Genomic DNA, 23,958 nt, shown 5'->3' on the forward strand with positions numbered 1-23,958 from the left:
ATCCATTAAAAAAGTGAAACTGGTTGCAGAATATGTCGTCATTATAAATTAGTCTGGTTAACAAGCTCGGTTGCACGTCAACTTTTTACATGTGTTAGAAGATGAATATTAAATATTTCACACACAATTCAACACTAACCAGCTGGTGGATTAGCTAAAGTCTGTTTAGTTGCTTTTCATGGAGCAACAGCCTCCAAATTATCCAGGTGAACAGAGGTATAATCAGAATACAGGTATTGTGGATGTTTGGTTTATTGTATGTGATGGATCATCACAAAGCAGTCCAAATATGTGCAGGGAGGAAACTTGTAGGTTACATATGTATCCTGTAGGTCACATATGTATATGTGTAAGTATATGTATTCACTCCCCTTGCTATGAAGCCCTTTGAAAAGTTCTGTTGCAACTAAATGTCTTCAGAAGTCATGAAATTTGAAATCCTGCAGGTTTTAGTGTTTCCCTGCTGCAACACACCTGACCCAAATCAACGGCTCCTTAACAGGCAGATTTGTTGAACTTTTTATTTGAATCAGGTGTGTCGTAGCAGGGAAACACTGAAACCTGCAGGATGGCAGCTGTTGAGGACTGGCGTTGGTGACCCCGGCTGTAAAACATCGGTGCTCTAAACCACATTTCCTGGCATTTAACTGAACTTATGACACTGATATTTAAGGCACCTCTGAAGGCAAAAATCAGTCCAACGCTAATAAAGTAATTGGTGTGTTTTTAACATTTAAATTCCTTTTTGTTAAATGTCTATTGCACTCATGCGGACATGCATACAGAAAACAGGACGTGCAAAAAAAAAACAAAAAAACATTAAATGTAAAAAAAAAAAAAAAAAAAAAAAAATTAATTTCACAGTCTGAACCTCTTTTTTTTTTATCTTTTCTTTTTATAACTCATTTTAATTTCAGCTACCACCAGATAGCAATCATCAGAACAGCGATCAGATAAACCCAGTCTGTTGGGCTCAGAGTTGGGCCTGCCGCCCTACTGCTCAGCTGAAGCCGGTACTGTACCACAACTTTGTCGTAGTCCCCCTCCTTTGACACACATCTGTACAGCCCAGCCTGATCGGAGCGCATGCTGTCGATCAGAAATAGACACTGCTCCTCCCTGGACCTGCAGTGTGTGGAGTTGTTTGGCCCATGCCAGGTGTACTGGGCATGAAGGGATGACATTGGGCACTGCAGGAAATGTTTGCTCATGGGATCAACCTTTACAATTTCTTCATCTGAGGAAACTGAGAAAAGAACAGAAAAGGATTTCTTTAATGCCACTTCGGTTTGGTCGGTGACTGTTTCACCGTGACAACATGTGAATGCCTGGATCCTTTTTCAACATCCCTTTTCTCCTAATTATGAAACTGCAGTGGGAAGTTCTGCTTGGTGCAGTCTCACGTTATTCTATGACATGTGAAACAATATCACATAGGTCAGCTGTGAGGGGAAGCTGCATTTGCAGAAATCTAGAATGAAGAACTTCATCACATTTTTATAGATTAAATCCACCTAACAGGTGGCCTGATCCTACGTAGCAAGCTTAGCAGGTTGCACACAGACAGCACAAAACATCAGCGCTGGAGAAGAACGTAGAACTTTGTGCTGCATTTCCCCCTTCAGGATGGGAGTGTTAGGACAGCAGCTCAACATTAGTGTTAATGATGAAAGAGCGAAACGCAGGAGTGTGGATGTGGAAGTTTGGAGTGGCAGTACTGGTCTGGAACGATGCAGATTCTTCCTTACATAACAAACACCAGAAAAACTTTAACAACCACTTCTGATTGGTTGACCACTGACAGGACACCGTTCACTTCCCATATTTCCATATTTGGTTAAAAAATATCATTTATAAACATAAGCAAGAGCTGCCACTGAACATATGGGTGAACTGCTGCAGTACTTCTATAAAAAAAAAAAAAAAAAAGGTGGTTATGAAGCAGATGCTGTGTTACTGAAAATGTGGCCTACCGCCAGTGTTTATGCGAGACACTGATAAGACCTGGGCAGAACCACGCTGTGCAGCTGTGCATACCAGATATGATGTGCAAAAAGTTCCCAAAAATGAAGTCAAGTGCTGGGTCATATAGTAAGTTCCTTTAATAGATACACTTCTCTCCAAACTCACAAAGACTTGGCAGAATATCGTCCATCCTGTGTATACGAGTGTAAATGTGTCCATATGATTCATGGTTTAAATAAACTTTGACCTTCCACCTCCTCCCTGATTTGCACAATGTTGTTAACATTCAGAAAAAGACCAGCAAACTTTATTTTAATCTTATTTACACATTTAGTTCTGCAAACTGCCTTTTCAGAGTAGTTTAATATTAAAGTGTAATGCAGCACTTATTAAAGCAGGTGGGTTGCTAAAAGAAGAGGAAGCAGGAAGCCCACTCGACCGAAGAAAGCAGCTGCTGCAGAGGATGTGAGATAAACTGAGCAGAAACACATCAGACACCTTGTCTTTACACTTTGTAAACACAGTTGGGTCTTATTTCCATTTTCAGACAACTTGCCGGAAGACTGCAGCACATAACGACACACTTAGAAACTAGATGAGATTGCCTCTGCAACTTTCACCCCCAGGTACCTCTGGGGGGAAAGTGGACACTTTTTAGTCGCCTGTTAGGCTGTTTTAACCAAAGCTGCTTATTTCTGCTGCTGCTCTTGTGCAACTAAACATAGAGCGAAACGTAGATGTAAATATTGTCTAAATTTTCCATTTTTTAGTTGTTTAGTATAATGCTGGATTTTGTAGAAACATTGGTAAAACTAAATCCAGCTGGTATGAAGGCTGTGGTGGGAAACAAGTGTTGTTTTTCTGTAATATACACAAAGTAACAACCATGTGGATGTGATCACCAACAGATGTGGACAAGCTGAATAATTTCATGCTTAACTGCTAAAAGTGGACGCTGTCAGCTAAATGCACGTCTCCTGCTTTGCTACAGGACTTGACTGAGACTGCTGAAGACCTGGGGCCGTATTCATCAAGCGTCTTGGCGACATTTCAGTCCCAAGTGTGGAGAATGTGTAGAATTTAGTCCTACTTTCAAAGGATAAAGCCATGTATCATCTTTTTCAGGGATAAGAATCTGCTCCAGATATTTAAGAGATCCCAGCGGTGTCCTAAGTGGTTAGGAGTTGCCTGTAAAGGATGCCACTGAGGTGAGAGATGTGCACAGAGAGTCCAGGAGGATGTTTTGGCTTCGTTTGATGACGAGCAGCTGATCGAACGGTATCGTTTGGACAGAGGGGGTATCATCTATGAGACTAACAAGGGTTAGTCACGCTAAGGAAGTGTAGAGCTGTCACCCAAATGAAAAAAAGGTTGTTATTATATCAATCTTATCATTACTTCCGAGGCATCTAAACATCTGATCATGCTGGAGCTCAAAGTTTCCTGGAAAGAGACAAAGCCAACGAGAGGAAGCAGGGAGAGTACCAGGAACCAGTGAAGGAGAGCCGGAGCGAGATATTCATTTGCACGATTAGCTGATGATAAAGGGGGCAATGGCTTTACAAGCAGCCACTTAAGGTTTGGACATATTCCTACAAGCATTGTGTGCTGGAACCTCACAACTACTTATCAGTAAGTTATAACATTTCGCTGCTTCTTGAGGACAGTCTCAGAAATGTGTGAAAGAATTAGAGCTGGAAGCTGTTCGAGGCTTATTACAGACCCCCTCCAGCTCCAGCTGCTCTCAACCAATCATAACACAACTTATTTGCATCAACTGCATTGTTTTAACATCTTAAAAACAGGTCAATATTTTATTCTGCATGTGATAACCACAGGCAGATACCTGGATTCACCATAAACAACATCTTAGGGTTAATTTACAGCAGAACACACACCTGTTTGTGTGGTGATTCCTGTTCCTTGATGGGCGTGGTCAGCTGAGAACTGCAGGCACACCTGATTCACATTCCAGCAATCAACAACCTATTTAAGACCAGCTCTGCCTGCTATCCAGCGCCAGATTGTTGATGGCCCTGCGGTAAAACAGCTCTCGGCCTCTGCTTACGTTGCTTGTGTAAACCTTTGATTTGTAACCTGTCCTGTCTTCCTCCTGCCAGTTCATAGACGCTACCTGCCAGTCTGCCAGTTTTGCCTGCCTGCCCGCCCGTTCGCTTGCTCCCCTGCTTGCCTGCCTGCGGCTCGCCAGTCTGCCAGTCTCTGAAGTTCCGCTGGAAGAGTTCACAGGGATCTGTGGAGAACCAATAAACCTCTCTCTGTACTCTGACAGTGTCCGCTCTTTGGATCCTACTAGCCCCTCTTTTACAACAGAACAATCTGGCCACTGAATGGATCCGATGGACGTGAACCCGGAAGCCACCGCTGACAGCCTTCAGCACACCATGTCAGGTCAGAATGCACGTCTCGCTCGACATGAGCAAACGATGCAACTTTGGATCAGAACTATCATGTGATCCTCTCTCAGCTAACCCAGCTTACAACACACGTCGCCGGCTTGGGCCATCCTGCACCGACTCAGCTGCCTGCTCCGGATCTGCCCGCTCACCAACCTGACTCAGCACACCCCGTAAGAGACGCATATTCCAGATCCCAAGCCGTATGCTGGCGATTTAGGCAGATGTAGAGGATTCTTGCTTCAATGTTCACTGGTTTTCGATCAGAAACCATTCACCTACGCCACAGACCGATCTAAGATTTCTTTTGTGATTGGTCTCGAAGGGCGAGCTCTGGATTGGGCTGAAGCAACCTACGAACAGGGTTTCAGGCAGCAGCCATATTCTTCTTTTGTCCATGAGATGAAAGGTTTTTGATCATCCTGTAAGAGGCAGGGAGTCCGCTACATGTCTCCTCAGCCTCCATCAAGGAAGTGCGAGTGTGGCTAACTTTGCTGTTCATTTCAGGACAGCCGCAGCAGATTCAGGATGGAATGATGACGCTCTCCGTGACGTCTTTGCTAACGGTCTGAGCAGCCGGTTGAAGGATGAACTGGCAACCTGTGACATGCCTGAGTCTCTGGAGGGACTAATTTCCCTCGCCATCCGTGTGGACAACCGACTGCGGGAGAGGGCCCGGGAACGACGATCCCAATCCAGTTACAAGCAGGAGAATTCCTCTGGCGCAGTACCATCCTTCTCTCACACAGCCACTCCCACAGAGGAGCCTATGCAGCTGGGAAGAGCGCACGTTTCCCCGGAGGAGCGGCCGAGAAGGACCTCGGGTGACTGTTACTACTGTGGACTACCTGGACATCGTATTTCATTCTGTCCCAACCGATCAAAAGACCAGGGCCGTCAGTAGCGGTGGGGGTACTGACGGCCACATCCTCTGAGGTATTTCCCCACACTAAGACTCTCATCCCAGCTGTCCTGTTCTGCGATAATGTTCACCATTCTGTTGATGCCTTGGTTGACTCTAGTGCAGAGGCCAATTTTTTTTGGATAGAGCCTTAGCTAGCTCGCTACATATTAGCTTGAAGACCCTCTCATCCCCCATGTCTGCGCAGGCCCTGGATGGCAGTCTTCTTTACACCATCACACAGCAATCCCTTTGTTACGGCTGCCTGTATTGTTTTTCAGTTTACTAATTCTGAACCTTCAGCTGGGATTCCTGCTCAAACACAACTCTGATTGCTGCCTCCTGGCTAGGATTGGTCCTTCAATGGAAGGGCTGCAACAACTTCCTGTGCTTTTCCAGTAAGTTTGCATTGTAGCAACAGAGGCCAGACAGCTCGCGGCCAACTCAATGCGCCAGCAATGCGCTCAAATGCAGCAAAGTACGAATCAACCTCCGAATCACGAAAAGCAGGCACCAAGGCGATACACTTGCTCACATCAAATGCAGTAGAAACAGAAGGAGCCGCCTGTTCAGTCATGACAGAAGGGTCTTGGGCCTGGGCTTGAGCCTCCAGCTCCAGCCTACGCAGCCTGACAGCTTTGTCAGCTTCAATTTCCAGCCTTCGCAGTTCAAAATCCAGTTGAGCTTGGCGAGCTTGGGCCTTTTCACGGGCCTCCAGCTCCAGTCGAGCCAAGCGAACCTTCAACCGAGCCTCACCATGGGCTCCAGTACTGCTGTCAGAGAGGAGCGGATCATATCGGGGAAGAGTAACTGGCACACCTGCCTGTTTACCAACCCCTGAACCCACCTCAGCAGTAACTGCGCTGGGAGTCTGAGGGAGCGGTTCCACCTCCCCCTGAGGATGTAGTACCTTCTCCCCATTCGTTGGGTCACCCCTAGCCAGAGTGCCCTCACACACAGCTGCGGTTCCTGCAGACACCTTTAGCACCCCAAAAGCTTCCAACTGTTCCACCAGTAGAGCTTTAATCTGGCCCTTGGTGGCCTGTTTCGGGACCAACAGATTGAAATGACCCGCAATCAGCATAAGATCAGCCTTGCGGCACAAGTCAAGAGCCACACAGGAAGGAGCCTCAAGGAACCGTTCCAAATTGAAGGACGTAGCCATCATAATCACCACTTGAGTTGTGTTTGAGCAGGAATCCCAGCTGAAGGTTCAGAATTAGTAAACTGAAAAACAATACAGGCAGCCGTAACACCCTTCCTATAAGAATGATTGTTTCAGGTAATCATCAGGAACTTTCTTTTTTCATTGTTGATTCACCTAAGTCCCCTCTGGTTTTAGGCCACCCTTGGCTGGCTCAGCACAACCCCCACCTGGACTGGCAAAGCGGGAGGATTATTAACTGGAGTTCCTTCTGTCATGCCACCTGCCTTCATTCAGCTGTTCCTTCTACCCTTGTTTCCAGCCACCAACCTGTTCCCCTTGACCTGTCCGCCCTTCCTTCAGTCTATCATGACTTAAGGGAGGTCTTTAGCAAGGACAATGCCTCGGCTCTTCCCCCACATAGACCCTATGACTGTTCCATTGATCTGCTCCCGGGGGCGCCATTACCCACCAGCTGTCTATATAACATCTCCCGACCAGAGACTGAGGCTATGGAGAAATATATCTCAGATTCTCTCGCTGCAGGACTAATCAGGCCCTCTTCGTCACCCCTAGGGGCTGGGTTTTTCTTCATCTCAAAGGATGGTTCACTCAGGCCTTGTATAGATTATCGTGGCTTAAACACTATCACTGTAAAGAATAAGTACCCCTTACCTCTGCTTGACTCTGTATTCAACTCCCTTCACAGTGCCACGATCTTCACTAAATTGGACCTCCGCAACGCATATCATTTGGTGCGAATAAAGGAGGGTGATGAATGGAAGACTGCTTTCAGAACCCCTCTCAGCTACTTTGAATATCTGGTCATGCCATTTGGGTTGTGTAACGCTCCTGCGGTATTTCAGGCCATGGTCAACGACGTGCTGAGAGATCTCATTAACCGTTTTGTGTTTGTTTATTTGGATGACATCCTCATTTTCTCCCGGACTCACTCGGAACATGAGCAACAGGTTAGACAGGTACTGCAGAGACTGTTGGAGAACCGCCTGTTTGTCAAAGCAGAGAAATGTGACTTTCATAAAGATACAATCTCGTTTCTGGGCTATATCTTTGAGCGTGGACAGGTCCGAGCTGACCCAGATAAGATCAAGGCTGTTGCGGATTGGCAGACTCAACCTCTGTAAAACAACTGCAGCGCTTTCTGGGTTTTGCAAACTTTTATCGACGCTTTATCCGCAACTTCAGCCGTACAGCTCTCCCCCTAACACGTCTCACTTCCCCATCGGTTCCCTTTTACTGGTCAGATGCGGCGGCCCAGGCTTTCAACAAGCTTAAGGAACTGTTCACCTCAGCTCCAGTTCTTATCCATCCAGACCTGAACCACCAATTCGTAGTGGAAGTGGATGCCTCGGACACCGGGGTAGGAGCCGTGTTGTCCCAGAGATCTCCTGAGACCCAGAAACTACACCCTTGTGCCTACTTTTCCTGACATCTTTTCCCCGCAGAACGCAATTATCATGTTGGGGACCGAGAACTCCTTGCCATCAAACTGGCTCTAGAGCACTGGCGGCACTGACTGGAGGGATCCAGAGTTCCATTCCTTATTTGGACGGATCACAGAAACCTGGAGTATTTGCAGTCGGCTAAACAATTAAATCCTCGCCAAGCCCGTTGTCTATTCTTCAACCGGTTCCATTTCACACTGTCATACAGACCAGGCTCCAAGAACCAGAAACCCGACTCACTTTCACGTCAGTTTGTCCCTGAAGCCACCACCTCTGTGGTGGAAACCATCCTGCCAGCTTCCTGCATCGTGGCTGCGGTCTCATGGGAGGTCGAGAAGAGTCATCAACAGCTCATCAGCAACACCTGCCTGACCCGGGTACTGGTCCCCAGGATCGACTGTTCGTTCCCGACACCGCCCGATCCCTGGTCCTCCAGTGGGGTCACTCCTCCCGTTTGGCTTGTCATCCTGGTTCTTCGCGCACTCTCTCCCTTATCAGACGCAGGTTTTGGTGGCCAACCATGGAGAAGGATGCGCAGGAGTTCGTGGCTGCCTGTACTACTTGTGCTAGGAGTAAGGCATTGCATCGACCCCCGGCTGGACTTCTACGTCCTCTGCCTGTCCCCAGCAGACCCTGGTCGCACATTGCAGTGGATTTTGTTACCAGCCTACCTGTTTCCAAAGGTAAAGACACCATCCTGACTATTGTGGACTGTTTTTCCAAGGCTGTGCATTTCATCGCTCTTCCAAAGCTTCCCTCGGCCAAGGAGACTGCCGACCTGTTGGTGCACCATGTCTTCCGACTCCATGGATTGCCCACTGACAGTCTCTGACAGAGGACCCCAGTTCACTTCACAGGTGTGGAAAGCCTTTTGTCTCTCCATTGGTGCCACAGTCAGTTTGTCCTCCGGTTTCCACCCCAGACTAACGGTCAAGCCGAGAGAGCAAACCAGGACCTGGAGACTGTCCTTCGTTGTGTGGCTGAATCCAACCCTTCATGGAGCGACCATCTGGACTGGGTTGAGTACTCGCACAACTCCCTCACATCCTCAGCTTCTGGTTTATCTCCTTTTGAATGCTCTTGGGTACCAGCCACCCCTGTTCCCTGTCCAAGAGGTTGAAGTAGCTGTTCCATTAGTTCAGCACCACATCCACCGTTGTCGTCGGGCCTGGAGGACGGCTCGGGCTGCTCTACTTCGGGCTGGGGAACGGAGTCGACGCCAGGCCAATCGACGTTGCACAGCTGGGCCCAGATACGCTCAGGTCTGGTTGTCTTCAAAGAACATTCCCTTGAGAACTGACACCAAGAAATTGGCTCCTCGCTACCTGGGACCTTTTGAGATCCAGCAGGTCATCAATCCCACGGTGGTTCGCTTGCAGCACCCCCGCTCTATGCGGATTCATCCCTCCCATGTCTCCCAGTTGAAGCCTGTTACTTCCAGTCCTCTGGTCCCTCCTTCCGGGCCCCCTCCTCCTGCCCGGCTTGTGGCTGGTCGCCCAGCTTACACCGTCCGACGGCTTCTGGATGTGCGCCGTCGCGGCCGGGGCTTCCAGTTTTTGGTTGACTGGGAGGGTTATGGCCCTGAGGAGCAGGCCTGGGTTCCCCGCTCTTTCATCCTGGATCCTTCACTCAGGCCCATCCCGAGAAGTTCCGGTCACCGGGTGGCTCCCGTTGAGGGGGGGGGGGGGGGGGGGGTACTGTGATGATTCCTGTTCCTTGATGGGCGTGGTCAGCTGAGAACTGGAGGCACACCTGATTCACGTTCCAGCAATCAACAACCTATTTAAGACCAGCTCTGCCTGCTATCCAGCGCCAGATTGTTGATTGCCCTGCGGTAAAACAGCTCTCGGCCTCTGCTTACGTTGCTTGTGTAAACCTTTGATTTGTGTCCTGTCTTCCTCCTGCCAGTGAAAGCCTGCCAGTTCATAGACGCTACCTCCCAGTTTTGCCTGCCTGCCCGCCCATTTGCTTGCTTGCCTGCCTGCCTCCTGCTGCTCGCCAGTCTCTGAAGTTCTGCTGGAAGAGTTCACAGGGATCTGTGGAGAACCAATAAACCTCTCTCTGTACTCTGACAGTGTCCGCTCTTTGGATCCTACTAGCCCCTCTTTACAACAGTTTGCATGGCTGTAAGAGCTCCCAAAAACTATACTAAAACTAGACAGCATTAAAACAGAAAAGGGTCCAGAGCAGCTAGTTTTGTCACAAGGAGGATGCAGCATGCAGGACTGGAGGATGAAGGTGCAAAGGTGGAACTGCATTTTTTTTTTAACCTTTCAGTCGACCATATACTGAACTTTTTATTGTTGTTAATGCAATCTCCATAGCAGATATAAGGATTGGGATTATAAAGAAAAAGCTAAAAGGAGCAACAGCTGCACCAACACAAGCGGAGCCATTTCCGATTGTCAGCAATGTGCTTGTTATGACTGAACTGGTTCTGTATGAACATATCAGTATAACGGCATCTGGCTGCAGCTTTCTACAGCACATTAAAGTTTGGATCCACAATCACAATGCAGAAGGCTTCCTGGCTTCCAGGCCGGCTTCCTGTCTGTCAGAGAACTGACTTCAAAATCCTGCAGCTAGTTTATAAAACACTAAAATACCGTCAGGATCTTCTGGTTTGTTATGGACCAACCACATCCCTCAGTTCATCAGGGTCAAAGCTATTTTCTGTTCCCAGAGTCCGAACCAAACATGGAGAGGCATTGTTCAGGTTTTATGCTCCTCGCATGGGGAACAAACTCCCAGAAAACTGCAGGTCTGCTGAAACTCTCAATTTATGTAACTTTTATCTTCATGTATTTAAAATGTATTTTTATTTTGAAAGTTTGTTTTTAATGCTTCTCACAGCCTGCTGTAAAGCTTTAAATGTTATATGAAGCGCTTTGAATCATCCTGTTCATGAAATGTGCTGTACACACAAACTTACCATGCAGAAAAACAGACCCCAATTTAACTCTGTGCTAATATTATGCATTTATAGCATTTGTTTATCTAAACCCACACATGGTGAAGCTAACCAAATGACAATCTGCATAAAAGATAAGGCTTTCTGTTCAGCTTATATCTTCCACTGCTTACACTTGTCAGACTTGTTGCATGTGTATGAGAACCCACATATTCCATCAGTAATAAAAACCACAGGCTGGTAAACATCTTAGTACCTTTTTCAGACTTTGTGTCTCTACAGATGGTGTCTTTCCCACTGAATATGTCCCGATGAGGGTCCCTGCAAAGGTAAAGGCATGTCAGTCACTTAAACATACAATATAATGTGATAGAACAGGGATCCCCAACGCAGGTCCTCACGGACCGGTGTCCAGCAGGTTTTCCAAGTGATCCTACTGGAACACACCTGATTCATGCTCTGACAAGCTCTGCGCATGTCTGATGAATACACATTGATTTTAATCAGGTGTGGTGCAGAAGGGACACTTGGAAAACCTGCAGGACACCGGTCCTTAAGGACCAGGATTGAGGAGCCCTGTGATAGAATACATCTTTGAATCAATGCTAAGATAACTCATGGTTCAAGGAGTCTTTATTGTCTCTGAAGGGTCATTTGCTGTGCAGCAAGCAGTAAAAACCAAAAGTCAAGACGACCAAACAGAAAATATTTATATAAAAGGATGCAAAGAAAAGATTTGTCTGTCTGTCCTGCATTTTGGCTGGATGTACCAACACCCTGATGGAAGCACAATGACCTCGCCAGCCAATAGGTGGCTCCGATCAGCAAGGACTGGACGGGCCTTGCTTCAGGCTCGAGTTTGAAAGAGTGCTGAGACGTCTGTCAGGTGAATCCCTGCTGTTTTACTGCACTGTCTTACAAGTCTCTGCAATCTGTTTTGATTTTTGAGGAAAAAGGAGCCATACCAGCAAATAAAAGAAAAAGTTAAAAGGTAGGGCTGTGACAATATGTTTGCAAGACGATTCAATTCAATTCCAGTTCAGAAAATGTTTAAAACTTTTCTTACTCATCATTTTTCTTGATTTAAATTAAGAGAAAACAACAAAGTAGCCAGACCATCATTCTGCTGCTATTATGCCCAAGAAAACAAAAAGATCAATAAAAACAAAAATGACAAACATTTTATTATGGATTATTTTTATTCATTCATTCATTCATTCATTCATTATCCTAACCGCTTAGTCCGATTCAGGGTCGTGGGGAAGCTGGAGCCTATCGCAGCAGTCTTGGGGCGAAAGGCAGGGTACACCCTGGACAGCTCGCCAGTCCATCGCAGGGCCAATTTTACAATTGTGAAGCAAAAAATCCTGATATTTGATATTTTGATTCGATTTTCCCACCCCTATAAAAAGGGATTTAATAAAACAAGAGTTAAACAGTTGAATAAAAGTATTATTAACATTAAAACTACGAAGCTTCCTGTAAAAATACACACGCTGATGAGAATTTCTTGCACACGGTATCAATATGAAGCTAGTGTTCAACCAGCTCTACTGATTGGTTGTTCATGCTGACAGGAGAGATGTAGGAGGGATTTTTTTTTTTATAAAATCAGTGTGCATTTCTTTCATTTTTGCTAATGTTGGTGTTTAAAGGTAAATTGTGTAAGAATTACTGACATCTATACAGACGGACAGAGGAATGACGTCTAATGCAAGCACAGTTGTGAGTATACAGCGGCCATCTGTGGCACTGACTACCTCCAGGTAACTACTTCAACACTCAACAACAGGTGTTTCCTATCCCAAAACTGTGCTCTAGCAGCTACAAACCAAGGCTGGTATGGCAGTGTTAAAATTCAGAAGGTTTTAACATCATACATAGAGTCATGTGTCCTTTCAGAGACACTAGTAAAAATGACAGCACAATAATGGCCGCTGTTATGTATGCGACATAAATGGCTCATTACATAAATACTCAAATATTTTTGTAAAGTGAGAAACCAGTAGAAACAGTTTTTAATTGTACTGTAAATTTTCCTCTCATTGACCTCTGATTCAGTTTAAGAAAGAAGAGCTGCATCAGTCCACAATTACAGTCATCACTGCTCAGCTTGGATACAACAACTGAGTCATCGTTTTACAGTATTGCAGTTTACATGTTGGGTGCTGCACTTATTTCTATTTTAAACAAATCATAAAGGTCATAGGACGCTGCCCTGCAGTGATCCAGGGGAGGAGATGAGAGCGTCTGACAGAAAACCATGAAACTTGCAGTGCGGCCGCACCGTTACGAAGTCAGTTAACCCGGCTACAAGACCAGGATCGACGTAATGAGAGTCCCTGAAGCTTTCTGACAAAATGTGCAGCTGATCTCAGTTAAAAGCAAATCAAAAATCAATAATTGTCACTATTTCAGCACATCACATTCGCTTTAGCCCACCAGAGTTTTGGGAGCTGGCGCCTCCCCCGACCACTACAGGTGAGAGGTAGCGTTATAAACTTTTACAACCACGTGCTGAATAAATAAATCTTTGAACAGCTGCGAAGTGAGTACTTGCTGCAGGAATTCATTATAACCTGTCCCAACTCATTTTGAGTCAGCCCTTCCCTGTGTGAGTAAACTTCATCCATGACAGATGCACCACTTCCTGGGTTGATCAGGAAAATGTGAGTCAACATTTCACAGGTTTTATGTTTCATCATCTCCAGTGAACCCCTGCAGGCTCATTGTCGACCTCAGTTGCACTGCAGCAAGTGTGGTTTTCCGACCACCCTCGAGATGACTGCATGTTGGAGGGGAAAAGAAATGTGTGACCCTGCAGACTCTCTCTGCTCCCTGTAACTTGCTTTCTACTGTGATATTTGGTTCTGTTTAAAGAGAAATTATGAGCCAGCTCGACGGTCACGTCCACTTCCAGTGGACTAAAACGCATCCTGTCGTCTCCCTCTGAATGATCTGAACTTAATCCTTTGTGGCGACTCCATTCACTCTGTTTAAATGAAAATTTGTTTTAGGACAAGTTTTATCCTTAACTAAACTTGTGATGACAATGTAAACCTAGCTGGGTGTTAGTAAAAACCACAGCACAGTTTGTTTTTATTACATATCCTGGTAGAAACCATTTGCTCAAGGACATTTAAGAGACTGAAAAAAAACAGATGATATTTCAAAGGGGAAAAAGTTTCCTATTATAATGATAAATTTCCATTCTTACAAAAAAAAAAAAACTTGTGTGGAATAACAATTTTCCTCATGTAAATGCCCGTTTGAAGCATTTTATACAGGAAACTAAAGAGTATGTGAGCTTTACATCAAACAGCAGGATAAAACAAAACCTCCTCACAAGATGATACTCCTGTCCCAGCACACAAGCTGTCATGAAGAACCAAACAAACTGGTTTGTGATGTTGTTACAGAAAGCTGCAGGACTGCTACATTGTGCACTTTAACAAAATTAACCCAACAGGAAGCTGAAATGTGGTTCATCAGTCAGTGTTGAAAAACACTGTCAGATATGCTCCAGATATAAGAAGAGTTGCTTCATGCTGGAGGACAAAAAGTTTCTATTGCTGCAATTTGCAGTGAATCACAAAGATTGTGTAAAAGTGACAGACAGGCAATGACTTTGTGTGACTGCACACCTGCTGAATCACTTACAGCGCTGTGAAGCAATGTTTCTACCTAAAACATTTATGTGCACATTATACACATCTGTGACATTCATACCAGTGATGCAAAGACTTCTTGCTGCTGGTTTCATGTTGTTCTTGTTGATCAGTAATGGCATTAATGTGCAGACACACAAGGCAAAGTACTCACAGGAAGTGACGGAGAACTGCGTTAACAAGTGAAAGAGTTTGCTAACTCGTTTGCTGTGTTAAATTGTTAGATTTTTCAACAAAAAATGAACAAGTGCACACTAGTATAAAAAGAGCATGCTTGTTTTTAAACTTAAAGTAGTGTTTTATGAAAGGTTGTTCATGTCGTATGGCATGTGAAAGCCTTGATGAATGAGCAGAGTCTTCGCAGGTGAGTCGTGTCATTTCCTGTCTAATTGTGAAGGGATGGATCACAATGTTGAAGGCCATCTCACAAAATTTGCTTTTATAATTGGTCAAAGACAAGTTGGAGACATTATCATGGCTAATTCCATTAAAAAATAAAGCTGTAAGACTTCAGCTGGGTGTGTGATGGACTGGCGACCTGTCCAGGGTGTACCCCGCCTCCCGCCTGATGTTTGCTGGGATAGACTCCAGCTGTCCAGCTACCCTGAACTGGACTAAGGATGAATAAATGAATGAGAATGGGTGGGTTTCCTATGACATAATATCCGTCTCTAAAGTGGAGTGTGCCATGACGTGGAGGGGTGTGGAACCTGTAGGACACTGGATTGAGGATCCGTGTTGCAGACAAAACGTGAAGCGAAATTCCTTCTGTCTGTTGTAACAAAAGCATTTTGTTTGTGCTGTTTTTGGTTGATTGGTTGAAACTGATTAAGGTTACTTCACAGTTCCTCATGATGCCATTAAAAAGAGAGAACGAGCCCCGGATTGAGCAAAAAGTTGAGAAAAACTTTGCGGTTTTGAAGCTGCAACATGTGAGTTGAACTCATTTTACTTGATGATGAAGACATCGTAGACTGGACTCCTGTGAAGAATCTAGGCCATGAAACAATGTTTATGTTCTATACCAGACACACATGACAATGATGTTACACAAACATCGAAATGTGGGCACAGAATGAATGCATGATGAATTATGGCGCGTCTTTATCCCTCCACTCCTTCAGATACACAAAGATGTTAGCTTTGCATCCAGTCCATGCTCAGATCTGTTTGTCTACGTTTGGCTTATCTGGTTCACCTTGTAGTTTGACATAGGAAGCTGAATTGATGCTTATTTCACCAATAAAGACTTAAATCATTGTTGGAAAATGTAGAAGAATCTATGTCATAACAGAGATAAACTTTATTAAAGCCTTCAGAAGGAAAACTTGCTGATAAACTATAGATATACTGAAGTATTTTGCTTCTTCTTTGTACATGAGCATTTTGTTTGTTTGCTGGGGGGATGTAGTTCTTCAAAAGTCACGTTACTCAAGCTATAATGATATTCAAATTGAGGCCATATAAAGGAACGGGATTGTTTCGACTAGTGTGCTTGTGCCACAAGCAGTTTGGAGTTGGAGGAACAAAAAGTTCATTCATTGTTAAACACGCCGTCTGACTACAGTCACTCAAGCTTTCAGTCCCAGTTTAAAACTAAAGCTTTAAAGCAGGCCTTCCTTCCAACGTCTGGTGTAATAATAGTTTATATCCACTTTTAGAAGAAAAGGTCTGCTGCATGTTATCATTACAGACTTCTACATTTGGATTGAAGGTCTGCTCCTACCGTGGCGTTGAGGTGCAGATGTTGCCATTCCAGCTACAGTCAGGATCTCTGGAAAGGTAACAGTCTTCGCAGGTCTTTCCATACTGGGTGCAGTTTGCCACATCTAGCTGAACCACTTCGCTACTTGAGGATACATAAAGCGCTCTCTGCAGAGAAGAAAAGTCTTCTAGTTAGGCTGAGCTTTTTTAAAAAGTGAATATTGTTAAAAAAGACGTAGAAAAAAACGTTAATCCCCATGATTCATTTAAAACTATTAATGTGTGAAGATGCTGCTGTGTTTGTTCTGAGTCGGGGCTCCATGTTTACATTTTGCTTCCTCTGATGTGAGGAGGACTGAAAGCATTATGTTGTTACAAGTTGATGTACAGATGCAGACGAAGTATTATCTATATCATTATGTGGTTCCAGATGTTTTATATTTAGGATGTTCATTCTGTTCTTGTGAACTTGTGAAGGAATATTTGAAATGTTTAATATAATTACTCTCTCCAGCGACACAGAGAAGCATACTTTTTAACGCCTGTAGTAAAGAAGGCATCTTTAAATAAACAGAGTATCATTAAAGTGTTTCGCAGCTGAAACCAGTTTCCTTTTTTTCAGAAATAAAGATTTGTTCACATTATTAAAATGACTGTATGAACCCGTTGCAGCCTCCTGTCTGGGTGGAGAGAATCACTGTGGGTTCGGTGTTACTCACAGAGGAGGGGGGAATGATGACGCTGTGGATGTGGGCTCTGTGGTTAAATGGTTGGTACTCGGCAATGATGAAAAAATCCCTTTTACTGTGCAGCACCTTGTGAATCCTTCCATTATCTATTTCAGGAAAAAGAGAAGAGATGTCAGAAAGCTGTTTCACACCTACAATGCCACCACAGCACAAAGTAAATGTGGTCTCTTTATGCTTCATATACGCAGAACGTTGAACCTGCAGATGCATTTGGATGGAGCCTTCTGTCGGTCTTCTGCATCCTCAATGTCAGTGGTTCCCAAACTGGGGGACGGTCCCCCCAGGGGGGCCCAGAATTATCACAGTGAGGGCGCGGCCATGCTAAATAAAACTTGGGAGTTTTTACACTGGATAAATTTGTAAAACTACTCATAAGAAATGATGATAAATCAACATGAGAGATTGCAAGTAATAAAAAAAAGAAAACAGACTATGAAGGAGCATATCTGTCCCTGCTTGACAAGTAATAATAATAATCAATGGTGGGTAATAATGAGAATGCATTCTTTTTCATGTACCAAAATATTATCATCTAATATAATGTAGTATAAAGCCAAACAGTTTACACCACTTGGGGACTTTTCATCCTCAACACACAAAAAAAGCCTGCAGGTTACTTAGAAATAAACTATTCGGTGGACTTGCCGGGCCCTGGGGGCCTCGGGCCCCTCCCCGACGCCTCGGGTCGTGGTCGTGCTCCCCTACAAGCACTCAGCTGATCTTTGATTGCATGATCACAGGTTGAACACTCACACGTGCACGCCCACAAAGCGCTCATCTTTCCATCTGCTTCCTACTAAATGTTGCTGATGACTCTCTGCAGGTGTGTTTGATAACGGTTGGTTATTTTATTTGTTCATTTATTTTTTTTATTTTTGCATCTTGTCACCATTCTACTTATGTCTTGTTGTGTTGCAGTACTGTAGTAGTTTATATTGTTTTGCAAATACTGTGACTTTAGCAGCTTAGACACGTCTTTCTTTTCTCTCTCTCTCTTTCTCTTCCTTTTAACTTCTTTTTTTTCCTCTTCCCCTGCCAGGTCCAGCACGGCCATATCAAGACTGATGATGATTACAAAAATAAAAAAATAAAGTAAGAATAAAAATATTCAGATTATCATATATACATGAGATGTCTCCCTTGACAGAGCAAATCTGTCTGGCAAAAATATGACACGCAGATTGCTGTTCTGTAAGCTGAGATGGTGGACAGGACAGGTTAAAAAGAAATAAAAGAAATAAACTATCTGAGTATTATATATAGCAAAGTTGTTTTCCTAAAGCAGCTTCGTCTCATAGAAAACTCCACTCACCCAAAGTAGTTTGCAGAGATTTCTGGTTTAAAATGTTTCACACTGAAGAAGAAGAATGCATAATAATACTGACGTAGTATTATTATAGTGAACTACAATACAGCCACTAAAACTAAAGCAGCATTTCTTAGTGTGTTTCTTCGGTTCATGTGACTCGAGGGGGGGCTCAACATGATTGTCGTCAATGAAAAGGAGGCCCTGCAGAAAAAGTTTGGAAACCACTGCTCAATGTGCTGATTTCAGTCTGTTCTCAGACAGCTTACAGATGCCAACTCAGACATGTGTTCATACAGCTTAACCTGTTTAGTTTTTGTAAAAACCGACGTGGTTTAGAGGAGAAGGTTTCCATGCAAACTGCTAGTGAGCGCAGCTAATCTGTAATTAGCATCCATGACAATGTTCAGGGTGGATGGGAGTGTGTGGCCAGTGACTTCTGACTACATCTGACACAGATGTGTCACTGAGGGAAAATAAATGAGGCTGAAGATCAACTTTCAGCCAACAAATCTGGTCTTTTTGTTATTTGCTTGTTAAAATCAGTGACGCAATCATCATCAGTCAACTCCGGCAGGCTGACGCTGCATTTCAAGGATCAACTCAGCTGATCACTTTTTAAGATCCAGGATTCAACAACATGACAGAAGTTAAAGATGTGAAACCCTCCAGATTCAACACATTTTACACATCTGTGTGTCATCTGAGTCACAGCTGACAATAAAGGGAACACGTACGAAACAAATGACATCGATCCTAAAATGAAACCTTGAGCTTCTGGAGAAGCGGGGCAGCAAAAACTCCCAGTCAGCAAAACACCAGCTGACCGTCTAAGTACTACCTGCATACGTCTTTAGGTTAGCATGTGAAACAACCATTAGACATGTTGGGTGGCTGTGTTTAACATCATCACATTTTCTCAGTGTGTCACATTGTGAAAAGTGTTGACATGAAGCAAATTCAGTCAAAGTGAACACAAGCACAAAGTCAGCTGTGAACAGGAAGAGAGACTTCTCTCGTGACATTTTAGGTTTTGTCCTTTTTGTTATCCTGGAGTTCAAACTTGTGAAATATCTTATAAAACTCAGATGAACTTATTCCACACGCTTGACCGACAGCAGTCGGTAAAGTTTGTACAAAGCATACACAACGCCTTTTCCCTCATCCTTACTCTGCTTTGTTCTAATAAACCTGTCTGCAGGACTAAATACCATGAAAAAAAGCAAACTGCTGTATAAAAAAAGAGAAGTTTTGGGTTGATCAAAGGCTTCTCTCATGTCCAGCAGTTTCAGGGAACTCCTAAACATCCTAAAGTGCACATTTAACAAACAATAAAGTGAATCTTTTTAGCCTTCCAGGTTTTACTCACTTAATGACAGGAACATAACAGTGTAGTTACTGGTCCCGCTGTGCCTGGACGGGTTAACCTTCATGTGAGTGTAGTTGTGGTGCAGATGGAAAAATGAGCCAGGCTCCACCGGATGCTCCATCTCTGAAGCTTTCTCAATGTTCATTAGATTCTCTGAAGAAATCTGGGTGCTGTCAAAAACACACTGAAAAAGGCAGAACTGGTTTAGACTCTTTGATTAATTTAGAGATATATAATGCAAACGTAGAACATGTAAGTTCAGAAAAGTCTCATGCTTTGTAACTCAGGCTGGTCCGTACCTTCCTCCCCCTTATCATCCAGTTGTCTTCTTTAAAAGGGGAAGTTGTGAAGATTCTGTCGATGTCTCCCATGGTGTAGACGCACACAGCGCTCATGCCCCTGAGGAAAGACACTGCAGTCAGCAAGGTTACACACACACACACACACACACATCTGCTGCAAGAAGAAGCTGCCCAAAAGTCAAAGACGCTATCAGAAAAAAAAGAGAAGAAGCGAGACAGATTTCAACACATAAGAGGGCACCAGCAGACAGAAAAACATGGACAGTTTTCCATGCTGTCAGCAGTAAACAACATAATCCAGTTTAAACCATCAACTATTGGGTTGTGTGTAATGGTTTGGATTTTTTGTGTGCCTTTTATTCTTTCCTGTTTTATTTTGTAGTTTTCTGTGTGTTGTAGTTCATTTTGCCTGCTGTTCATAAGCTGATTCATTTCACACGTTTCTCATTGTTTTCCCTGCATTTAAACCCCCTGGTTTCAGTTCCCAGTTGCCAGTTTGGTCTCGCCAGCCTGCGTCTGGGTCCACATCACCCCCACCTCTCCGTGACTTTGTGATTGTTGGTTTAGGTAAACCTACTAATAACAAATGACTTGGGAAACTTTTACAAAAAGCAACAACTGAGAGGAATTTTTGGTTTCCCGCCTCGTTGTTATGTCTGACTTTTAATCTCATGACGCAGCGGGGAGACAAGCTGAACGACCGAAGGCTAAAGCATGTGATTTAACTGCGGTGGTAAACAACAGCGCAGCAGAATTTAGCCTGTGTCATGCTCACACATCGCATCTGGCTGAATGCAGTGTTTATGAAAACCTACCATTCATTTCTAAAGAGAGCATAGACCTTAGTGTCCTCCCACCGGCTTGCAGTCACAGTGACCGCATCCACCAGCTCAGAGAAGTGCACTTTACTGTCACGGTCACCGCAGAAGAGTCTGGCATTCAACTGGGACGTCCAGCTAAACTGCAGCTTGTTCTTCGGACCACCAATGTCTGCCTGGATGACAAACGCAGATCAATCACATGAAACAGTCGGTAATTGTTTGTTTTTTTGCTTCTCGTCCAGCCGGCCTTACCATGCAAACCTGGCTCACAAAGGGGAGCCACATGGGGCTGAACATGGTCGTTTCTTTGTTTCTCTGCTTGTAAAAAGCATAAACTTTATCCTGCAAGTCTTCTTTTGTCCCTCGGCTCATGGCCAAACCAACATAGTGCTGCTCTATAGACAAACAAGCAAAGAGATTAATCGTGTCTATTTTAAGCAGCATAAAGGAAGCCGTCAAACATCTTCCTCTCTAGATAAATACCTTTATCGTGGTTCACTGGTCTCACTCTTTTATTTCCAAACTTGTGAATACCGGCTGTCCCCTGAGCTCCAGAGTGCGTAACATAGAGGTCTGCACTTTGTCCAGATTCTGAGGAAACATAGTGAGATGTTTTTAGGCGGCAGGTGCAGAAAGACGCTGAGCACAACAGCAGAACTAAGCTGAGAGATGCCGGCTAGAGGTGAGAGCAGAGGACAGATGTTCAGCCAATAAAAATCCTGCACAAATCAGGAGAATGTGGGCTCATTATGATTAAAATCAGTCATCGTGGAAAATCAGCGAAGTGGAAGATAGACACTGATCAACTCACCCACAAGAACGGCGTGTTCTCCTTCCTTTGTGGTGAAATAGTTTATGGAGCTTCCAATCTGTGTTTCTGATTCAGAAAGAACACAGAGGCCGGATGGCGTCGTTAAATTCTGAAAGAAATAAACAAAACAACAAAGTTTTGTTTTGTTTTCCCTTTTTTTTTTTATTAAAAAAAGATACTTTCATGCAGCTGTAGCAGAAATATTCAGTCAAACAGACGTTTTTTGTGCACGCCACTTTTACTTATCAGAAAGAATAGTCAAATAATTTCCTTCTCTTTTAGATGTATAATGAGTTTATGGTAAATAAAGCAGAAGAAGAAGTAGCTTATCAAACAGTTACAAGAAATGAACCACCACTAAATGTTTTTCTGCACTTGGTAACCCTCGTCGTATTTACCACATTGCAGCAGGTGGATTTGACGCCGTCGGTTCCACAGAGGAACAAGAGCTTGTCGTGTCTCTGGTGGACCAGGGTGATTTTGTATCCGTGGCTCTAAATGACAAGAGGAAGATTTTATAAATACGTCTGAAGAGGAGAGCACATTGTACCGACACGGCTGGAATGATTGTACCCCGCTCACCTCCGGCTTCCACCGCACCTCTACGGGGGTCTGTGAACAAACAACACACAGGATTTTCGTTTGATGTATTTCAGTGTGAACATGTGATTTTTGTTTGTTTTGTGGCAAATACCTGCTTATGGTTGGTAAAATCACTCATGTAGAGGCGTGTTTGGCCAACAGAGATGACTGTACCCGTCCGCTCATCAAGGACAGTGTGTATAGGTTCATCCGGTAAAGAAAGCCGTTTAACTGCAGTCTCTACAAGTACAATACATATATGGTTATAAGTCAGGTGCTTGACGTGGACTGAGTTTGTGCAACGTAATCTTAATGCATATAAAAAAGCTTGTTTACACTTCCATATGGGGCAGCTGTAGCTCAGGAAGATAAGAAACCTGAAAGCTGGAAGACTTATTCCAGGTTTCACCCGACCACAGGCCTAAGTGTCCTCGGGTAAGAACGAACCCTGCATTGTTCCATGATGTGCCTGTCGGGGTGTGTGTGGGTGACTGTGACATGTCAAGTGGTTGGCAGGACTGGAAAAGTGCTGTATAAGTCCATCTCACCAGTGTCAGAGTTATAACTCTGCTCCTGTTGGGCCTCCGTGAGTTCCTTCCAGTTCTTCTAACTCTACCATCTCTACAGTAAAAGTCTGAAAATTTGGTGTTATTTCTGACCTGGATATCCTCTGAATCCGACATAAATCAGGTTTCTATGACAACCTTCTGTCATCCATGTAGCATTGCTAAAATAACAAACATCCTGTTTCATAGTGATGCAGACAAATAAGTCGATAAATTTCTTAACTTCCAACGACGATACCAGTAAACGCTCTGAAAAAGTCTCCAGCTGGTTGAAACTGCTGCAGCAAAGGTTGTGATGGCAAATGGGAGAGGTCTTGCTTCTCCAGTTTCATATTCTCTCCATTAGCTCCATCTGATAAATCATGCATCGAATTTAAAAACCTCCCACTAAAGTTAAGCTTTTATAACTGTGTTGAAACAGTTTGCTGTCAGACCGCGAGGAAGCTGAGTCTTTACTTATCAGAGCCCTCTTTTCTGCTCCCAGCTCCAGGTTCCGGTTCAGCCTTCAGGGTAAATAGTAGTTACTGCTGTTAAATGTCAATTATTCCTGATGATGAATACACTTAGAAATATGGACCTAAATCACATTTGTTATAATCGTATTATGACTGACCAACAGCTAATTGGATTGAATTAGACTTCATCATTAAAAGTGACTTGCAGTAACTTTGTCATGAATTGCTGCTGTGTAAATAGAACTGAACAGAATATGTCTCTACATTAGATTTGTTATCATCAGCGGAACATCCCAAATAAATATAACCTGCTGGCTTTTTCTGGGGATTTACCAATAAAGTTTCCAATTGCTCTTTGTCAAATGTCCCAAATAAACTATAAAACAGATAAAGTGCTGCACTTTCTGTCCCGTCTAACACACGTGCATGAATCTTAAAATCAGGCCAATCAATTTAAGATACAAGTTGACGCCGTCTACCTGCACACCTAGTTATTGTCAGTATATATGCAGTATATATGTACACCAACATGTATTAACACTGAATTTATATGAGGATTCAGAAAAAAGGACAAAACATGACTTAATCACACAAAAAGCATACAATCCCCCCCCCAACAAGACCTCACCAAACTCATCAGAGATCCTTCCAGACATTGATCTTTTTTTATTTTTATTTTGCCATGAAGGCAAAAACAAATGCAGCAAAATGTGAAATTTAATTTCTGGCTCACATACACACAGATTATGTCATTTTACTGTCAGTCAGAAAGTTACAAGTTTCATCATGTCATCTAACTATAGACCACAGTAAACACTGAAAAC

The 23,958-nt window shown here is 43.9% G+C and overlaps 1 protein-coding gene across 1 annotated transcript; it reads right to left on the bottom strand.

Moving 5' to 3' along the window:
• Nucleotides 1-917: 917 nt before the first annotated feature.
• Nucleotides 918-22,252, bottom strand: LOC306769259 (semaphorin-7A; the record flags this gene model as incomplete). Its single annotated transcript, XM_079257825.1, has 13 exons — nt 918-1,246; nt 11,058-11,122; nt 16,196-16,341; nt 16,893-17,008; nt 19,598-19,781; nt 19,897-19,996; nt 20,715-20,893; nt 20,973-21,115; nt 21,204-21,311; nt 21,532-21,640; nt 21,930-22,025; nt 22,114-22,143; nt 22,226-22,252. 13 exons carry the CDS (start codon nt 22,250-22,252, stop codon nt 918-920), a joined length of 1,632 nt encoding a protein of 543 aa, XP_079113951.1.
• Between the last annotated feature and the right edge of the window lie 1,706 nt (nt 22,253-23,958).

The sequence above is a fragment of the Telmatherina bonti genome (assembly GCF_933228915.1).
Source record: "Telmatherina bonti genome assembly, chromosome: 1".
NCBI classification, from domain to species: domain Eukaryota; kingdom Metazoa; phylum Chordata; class Actinopteri; order Atheriniformes; family Telmatherinidae; genus Telmatherina; species Telmatherina bonti.